The sequence below is a fragment of the Garra rufa genome, chromosome 21, assembly GCF_049309525.1.
Source record: "Garra rufa chromosome 21, GarRuf1.0, whole genome shotgun sequence".
Taxonomy (NCBI): domain Eukaryota; kingdom Metazoa; phylum Chordata; class Actinopteri; order Cypriniformes; family Cyprinidae; genus Garra; species Garra rufa.
The window spans coordinates 17,917,939-17,926,525 of record NC_133381.1 but is presented as its reverse complement, the minus strand read 5'-3'; the positions used below and the strand labels follow the sequence as shown (position 1 = coordinate 17,926,525).

Sequence of the window (8,587 nt, the reverse complement as noted above, 5' to 3'; positions counted from 1 at the left end):
AGTGCAGGAGCACGTGATTTCGCGCAAGTTTGCTGCATACTCCTATGGTATTCTTAAAGGGGATGTTGGACTCGGCTGAAGCGAGTGGCTGTTTTGCGAAATGGAAATATGCCCATTACTTCAGTTTTCTGAAACAAGCAGACAAGAACATTACAGTAATATGTAAGCTATGTCCTGGGGAGAAAAAACTATCGGCCGCTGCGCTGTCAATAGCACGAGTACTCAAGCACCTGACACGGCAGCATAGACGAACACTCCTGTGTGATCCTTCGACGGATAAAACTGCGGCAACTCCTGCTAAACAGGCAAAACTTGATTTTACTTCGGTAGCGCAGAAAAGTGTCTGAATGAGCAAGGTTACAGTTCACTTTGTGGAAACACATGACATGATTACAAAAATGGTCATTAAAATGTTTTAAATATTAAAATATTGGATAGTATTATAAAAGCTCCTTGAAATTCTAAATAACATTTTAGATTTGTTTAAATAAAGTAAAACATTTATTAAACTCATTGTTTTAAATTAAGTTTCACGTTTACAGGTTGATACATGTCATGTTTAACTTTTCTTAAGTTTCTTAAGAATTATATATATTTTTTGTTATTCTGGAATTGTGTTTCTTACCAAAAGAAGGTGACATTTCTTACAAAAAAGTTTATTATTATAGAATGTTTTCATAGAATGTAATATAGATTATTTAAAAAGCTAAAATGCTAAACTATTTAATGTTTGACTCATGTTTTATTTAATTATCTATTATTTAAAGAGTTTAATTTCTATTTTTTGTCCACTCAAGGTTTATAGGGATTTTAAGAAGTATTTAGTTAAATTACTTATTGAGTATTTAAGTTACTTTTTAGACACAGTAATTAGATAAGTATTTTAAATACAACATTGATGAAGTAATTAGTAATTAGTAATTAATTACTTTTTTAAAGTAACTTACCCAACACTGCATACAATACATTCAATCCTGCTTTGGCATGAGAGCTTTCTGCCATGTTGTTTACACTGCAAACAAAGTGTGTTTTGTCTTGTTTTCCTGTATGTTTTCTTTTTCATATTGAATTTTTAAGCATAAACAAATCTTGATATCGGAAAACAAGACAAAATGACTAGTCAAGAACAATATTCTCTGCAGTATAAGTGGTTTTGCAAACCTGCTAGAAATTTACACTTTATAAATAAGTGAAATGTAGACATTTACACACATACACACACTGTTCAGGAATACCAGGGACGTCTTTACACAAATACACTGCGATTGTTTACAACATACAGCCTACATAATTTCACTGGACACATTAATGCAAGATGTTAGTGAGGCCTTGGATTGGAGAGAGAGAGAGACAGAGAGAGAAAGGGGAGAGGAGGAAATAATATGATCAAAGATTAGTATTAAACCCCTGAAAGACTAGAGTCCATCTGAGCAGTGAGGAAGAGAAAGGGGCTTTAGGAATGTAAGACATACACGAGGCAAACCTTGACGCTTCACACACATTCTCCTAACGTTTTACAGACATTTTCCAGATGGTTCACTGATTTTTGCAAGATGGTTTACAGACTCAGAGCAGATAAATAACGGATTATATGTTACTTTAATTCTTACAAATATCACAGACTGCTCCGGACCGACCACACAAACGCTCAAACACACACACTCGCGCACACACTGCTCAGCGAAGAAACTAGAACAAAACTCTCTATGCAACAATCAATCCAAAAGGCAATATTTGTCATTCTGAAGTCTCAAATAAATACGTTGTATTCTCTCTGTGATAACGGCGGAGCGGTGGCTCTGCCTTCATTCTACTGTACAGTATATACATACACACCTGAATGCTTCAGTGACAAAATATTTCATACTGTTAAATAATACAACCATTGCAACAACCAAGCAAAGAGCCTTGACATATTGCTTCCTTCGTTTGTACATGTGCTCCTCCTGTACCAAACGACAGATACTGCCTTTTTAATATACATGTGCAATAAAAAACAAAACTAAACACATTCAAATGAAACTTACAGACAGGAAAAATCAAACGAACGAACAAACGAAAGAAAAGATTGAATATCTATACAGCTTTCAAACCTCTGTCGACTACATTAATGAGGGGATTCTGCGTACTATATACAGACAGGTTAGCATCCATGCATTGTCAACACGAAGCACATTAACATTCCAAATATGGACATGGCAAACAAGGGGGCGGGGCAAAGGGAGGGGCTAGGTTCCACAGGGGGGCGGTTCCAATGCAGCCACGCCCTGATTTACAGACCACAGAGCACAGACGCACAATTGCTGACCCCTGCTCTGCCAAAGCAAATACATATACAGTATAAACCGTAGAGACCGCGTACAGTTTGAGCGCCCCGTACGGAGAAGCGCACCTGCGGTCGGTTGGTGTGACGGCTAGCGAGCAGCACGTACAGCAAGAGTCTTCTTGTGAAAGTCTGCTCGGCAAAACTTGTTATGGCTGTAATTCACTTCAACTTCAACTCCAACTTCATCTGGTTAAATAGATATTAGGCTTCAGGAAAAAGTCATTTATTGATGTTCTTTGTTTGTAGTGTCTTTCTTGTGGATCTTAGAATTAGCAAGCAACAGCGGACCATCTTCGTCAGGGATTAAAGGTCATCATCGAAAGGTTTCCTACGGAAATGCCCTGGAGCTGGTACATTATAGTTTCCTTTCATTATAAATGTAAAACAAATTAAAACAAACACAACGAAAAAGAAAGAATAAACAGCTATTCGAGCTAAATTTCCTTCTCTTTCAAAATCAAGCTACTGAAACTACAAACCCCAACACAGAATCCCTTTTAAAAACACTCTTTCATACAAGAAAAGGTGTTCGGATGCAGTAAAAGAGCTGTAGGCTGGATCCCTTCAGTACAAACACCTGTAAGAAATGTCACCAAGGCCTCTTTATCCTTGCAAGGACATTTTTGGTGTGGGTAAAAAAACGTACGATTTGAAATAGAAAACCCACTTCGGGGGCTGTGTGGCACACTGCAGTTCTCCATTAGAAAGATTTTCCCTTTGGCAAATTTGGCGCAAACTACACAATAGTCCAAAATATCTACGTCAGATCTACTGTGCTCAGTACGTTTCTACTTCCCCACTAAGACTGGAAATCGAACTTTGGAAAGGAGAGTGAAAAATCCTGCATTTGCATTTTCAAAATTTTAAAACCGAGCTATGTTTTTTTTTAGTTTGTTTGTTAAACCATGCTATCCTAAAGTTGTTTAGAGTCAAATTCAGATTAGTTCTACAGTTTCTGCTTTTAAAATTGACCTACGTCTAAAACCGTGACTACTCTATGAGATTTACCTTACAGCTCCGTATGCAGCGAATCTACAAAGTACAAAGAAGCAATCTCAGCAGGGTTGGAGGGAAAGCGTGCCCTCGTAAACTCCACACAGATGAGTGAGTGACTGTATCTGTATGAGCAAGTTTATCAAGCAAAGACTACCAATTATACATGCTGTAAATTGTGTGTTTGAGAACAAATCGCTGAAAGTATGGCCTCTGTGTGTTCGTAAATGTATGCGTGTATGTTTGGACGGAAAGTAACAGTCATAATTGTAAACTCTCGCTGCGATGTTGGCAAAAGCATGTCACATGCTGGATTATCTTCACTACGCTGATTTCACACACGTTCCATCGATTGCATAAATCAATAATCAAATCTGTAACTGCGGTATGTTTGAATTAGAAAATTCAGAATGTTTCTTAACCCCGAGCTCTTTGAATAGCACTTTATGATTTTTGAGAACGTCAGATCAAGGCTTTTAAATCAAAGTCTTGCACTAGTGCACCTCTGGTCTCTAAAGCTCAGCGCCGAGAGAGAGATTAGAGCTGGCGTAATACACTCTCCTTATTGTAATTCTCTTTCCGAACTGGAATGAACTGCACCAGTGCAAGAGCGGGATAAAAACTGGCCTTCGCAAGAACTAGTTACACAGAGCTGCTCTTGAGAACAACATAAGATGTTTAAGATTCGGTTAGGACCGCTCCGATTTCATTGTGTGTAAACACAAAGTAGTGTGTCTGAAAAATCACTCAAGCAAAATTACAGTACCGCTCGGTCCATGTTACAATAACAAACCTATAACTCACAGCCACATTACCCAGAGTTTCATGGCACTATGAAGGGAGCTTACAGATTCCACGGTCCCATGTGGCTTTTAAACTGGTTTAGGTTAAAAAAGCACAACTACAGTAGTTAAAGGTAGCAATAGTAGCTTTTCATAGTCTAGACTTGATGTTTGAACACTGTGGTCACACCCCGTCCAATCAGATGCAGTCACACAACAAACAGAGGAAGATGAGGATGAAAGAAGTGGCGTGTTGAGAGAACAGAAGAACGGGCTGATGGTCTGCGGAAAACGATTATCCACCGAGTCCGCCGCTGTTGCCTTCCTCTGCAGTCTTTAGTCTTTACCCTTAAGTCTTTGCGTATTTTTCCACAGAATGCATGATCGTGTGTGTCACTGTGTGAAGGTGTGTAGTTCTGCGTGTATATGCGTGTGTGAGCGCGTGTATGTGTGTTTAGAAGCCCTTGATGTGGCAGTAAGCCTCCAGAGAGGAGAACAGGATGTAGATGAGCCAGAGGCTGACGAAAAGCATGGTGGTCAGTGCTTTAGCAGTCCGCGGACCCCCCAGCTCGCCACCGATGTCGGGCCGGCGACGGTACATGAGCACCGCCACGCAGATAAAGGCGAAAATGGTGAAGAGGGTGACGGAGAAGGCCAGGCTACCTGGCTCCACCCTGAACTCGTGGCCCTTTGAGTTGTGGTAGATGGCGGCGATGGACCAAGCCACTCCAATGCCCAAGAAGACGTTCACGGCGTTGCTGCCTGTCACATTTCCGATGGACGCGTCAGCGTACTGATCCTGTATCGCTGCCACTTTACTGGCAAAGGTGTCTGAGAGGAAGATGACAGAAGAAAGAGAGGTGTTAGTACAGTAAAACACTTCAGTCAATAGTTATCCTGATTCATAAACATACTGATAGATTAATAATAGTAATACCAATAATAACTATAGCTGCAAGCAGCAATTAAGGAGCCAAGCACAACAAAGGAAAAAAGGAGCTAAGCATGGAATGGAGTATCAGAAAAACTGCAAAAATTAGTAACTGAACCCATTTTAGGATTATTTTAGTCAAAATTGTTAAAAAACATCATAAATACAACCACTAGTAATATGATTTAATGGATTATCACTTTTGACCAATAGGTGATGTTGTTATCAAATTGATGTGGTGTGGTCAGTGTGAAGTGACAATGGCACACAGGAAGCTTGGTGTCAATATGTCAAAGCTTTGCAGAGATACAGCCTCAGCCTCAAATTTGTTGAGTTGCTATCTGAAGATGATCTGACTCGATTTTGGTAAAAATCTGACCAATGATCAAGGAGGATTTAAAAAAGTAGGTTTTTAACATAAATTAAAATGGCGGACAGGAAGTTTCTCGACTATGGCAAAATTGGTATCTATGTTCATGGCAAGGAATATTTTGAGACCAGTTTAATTACAACAGGCTAATGGAATCAAAAAAATAACATTTTTGTAATTTTCATTATTAATGAATGGTTTCTTACTTTTGACTAACAGGTGGTGCTGTTACCAAATGTAGCATGGTAAGTGTCAGGTCACAATGGCACATGCAAAGTTGTTAATATGTCAAAGTTTTGAAGAGATACAGTCTTAGATGCAGTTTGGCATCATTTCAGCAAATTTGTTGATGCGGTAAAGGATAACGGTTTTGTATATCGAAACAAAATCCATGGCATGAAGATGATCTGAGTCAAATTTGGTGAAAATCGGACCAACGGTCTAGTATGAGTTCGAAAAAGTAGGATTTCAACATAAATTAAAATGGCGGACAGGAAGTTCAGCTGATTATGGCAAAATTGGTATCTATGTTCTTGGTATGACCCAAAGAATACATTGAGAAGTTAAAATTTCTTTGTAACTTTTGGCCACAAGGGTGCTGCCCCCAAACTTTTTTAATACTGTCAGAGCATGGCACCAAAGACACATACCGAGTTTTGTAACGATACACCAATGCATTCGTAAAATTATGACAAAAAAAAAAAAAAAAAAAAAAAAAATTGGCTGACGTGAAAATGTGAAAACTCTGCATGTGTGAGTTGTGATTTTTGGCCAAACAGTTCAGAAGTTATAGGCAAAAATAGCAATTTTCATATCTCCTGATCACTAGGTGGCACTGCGCCAAAATTGTGCAGGTAGCCATGGTCATGGTTGTTATAACAAACACCAAGCTTGGTCTCAATATACCAAACCATTGTGGAGATATAGCCTCACATCCAGTTTTGCATGCTCTTCGTCAAATTCGTTCATGCGTTATTCAAGAACGGTTTGACTAATCAACTTGAATTCCGTAACTTTTTGCCAGCATGGTCTAAAGATGATCTGAGCCAATTTTGGTGAAAATCAGATAAACCGTCTAGGACAAGTTCGTAAAATATTAAAATATTAAAAATAGTGAAAAAACTTGACCTTACGATTTTTTAATCGATTTTTAAATGCTGTGTCTATTTGACTCAGCATGAGCCAAGAATTCAGAAGAAAAAAGAAATCCTTCTAGACCTAACGGTTCAAAAGAAGTTGAAATTTTGGACAAGTGGTGGCACTGGAGAGTTTAATTAGAGACTCCAAACTTGCTGAGGCTGTCCTCAGTGTGCTAAATTTCATAACTTTTTCATAAGCGGTTCTATGGGCTGCTGAGTGGAAGAAGAAAAATAATAAGAACGCCAACAGATACAAGTGGTGCCATCGCACCTTCAGTGCTTGGCCCCTAATTATAATAAATAAAAAACAAATAAAATGTTTAAAAATAATTAAAAAATATATATGCATTTATTGATTTTACTCGATTTAGAAAGATTTAGATCATTTCTAGGGATTTTTTAGTTCCAAAAAGACAACTAATTAAACCATTAACCATAAAAAGCATTAAAGTAACAAGAATACATACATAAGTGACTAAGTGTATAAGTAATGACATTTTATAATGGCAATGAATTTTTGGGCGAACGAGCCCTTTAAATTAACATCAGGTAATTAAAATAAACTAATAATTGAAATAGTTTTATGTCAAGTAGAAATGTACAGAAAACAAAAAATAGTTGAGAACATTCTTTTTTTCTTTAGTGCACACAAGTATATGCACACGCAGTACTCATCTCCTCTCTCTCGCTCGTCTCTCCTTTTTTGGTGAGGATATAATTTTGTAATAACAGCCTGGTTAACCTCTGATTTGAGTTGAAATCAGATGGCTGTCCGCTGTTTAAACAGTGTGGTTTCTCTCGCTCAGAGACAGCTGCATGCTAACAGGGTGATCTATTGCAGACAGCTGAGAAACCATGAGGATGCTGATTGTGCGTTCTGTCTGGAAAGACCTCTAAATAATTCTAGATCCACATACACTCCCTTTCTTCCTCGCTGTCTCTTTTAATCTTCCTCTCTCTCTTTCGTTATGCTAATATAGTCCATAATATATAACCCTGCTGAACTGCTCTGGATATGTTGATATTACTCTCCGCTGCCTGTGGTCACAAAGAGCCATTATCCTCATTTAAAGGTCTCGCCAGCCTGCGGATATACACTTTAATATTCACACATCCGTATTTACATGGTTGCGTTCCTGCACTGCATCTCAAGTAAAAAAAAAAGATCTAGAAATACACTACACCAAACTAAAATGTAATTTAAAGACATTTTGGTTTTCCCCAAAATATTAAGCAGCACATGTTCAACATTGATAATAATGAGAAATTATATTAGAATGATTTCTGAAGGATCATGTTTAAAGGAGTAGTTCACTTTTAGAATAAAAATGTACAACTAATGTACTCACCCCCTTGTCATCCAAGATGTTCATGTCTTTCTTTCTTCAGTCGTAAAGAAATTATGTTTTTTGAGGAATACATTTCAGGATTTCCCTCCATATAGTGAACTTCTATAATGTCCCCGAGTTTGAACTTCCAAAATGCAGTTTAAATGCAGCTTCAAAGGGCTCTAAATGATCCCAATCAAGAAAGAAGGGTCTTATCTGGCGAAACGATTAGTTATTTTCTAAAAACATTTACAATTTATATACTTTTTCATCTCTAAACAGAGTACACACAGAGCTAGACAAGATGAGCATTTGAGGTTAAAGAGTATATAAATTGTATTTTTTTTTTTTTTAGAAAATAACTAATCGTTTTGCTAGATAAGACCCTTCTTTCCTCGGCTGTGATCGTTTAGAGCCCTTTGAAGCTGCATTTTGGAAGTTCAAACTCGGGGGCACCGAGTCCATTATATGGAGAGAAATCCTGAAATGTTTTCCTCAAAAAACATAATTCCCTTACGACTGAAGAAAGAAAGACATGAACATGACAAGGGGGTGAGTACATTATCTGTAAATTTTTGTTCTGAAAGTGAATTACTCCTTTAATATTATACATAATGTTACCAAGTGTGTTGTTTGGTATTTATCAAGAGCTTAAAGAGGTGTTTTAATGTCGTCACAAGGCATTTTTCTGCAATTAACAATGAGCGTTCCCACAGAT

General features: G+C 37.8%; 1 protein-coding gene across 1 annotated transcript in view; it reads right to left on the bottom strand.

The window, feature by feature from the left end:
* Positions 1-2,466: 2,466 nt before the first annotated feature.
* The window catches only part of LOC141296033 (sodium/calcium exchanger 1-like), a 28,628-nt gene continuing 22,507 nt past the window's right edge, over positions 2,467-8,587 (bottom strand). The window contains exon 5 of the mRNA XM_073827313.1: positions 2,467-4,932. Coding sequence (XP_073683414.1) covers positions 4,556-4,932 — 377 coding nt within the window. The 3' untranslated portion in view covers positions 2,467-4,555. The remainder of the gene's footprint in view (positions 4,933-8,587) is intronic.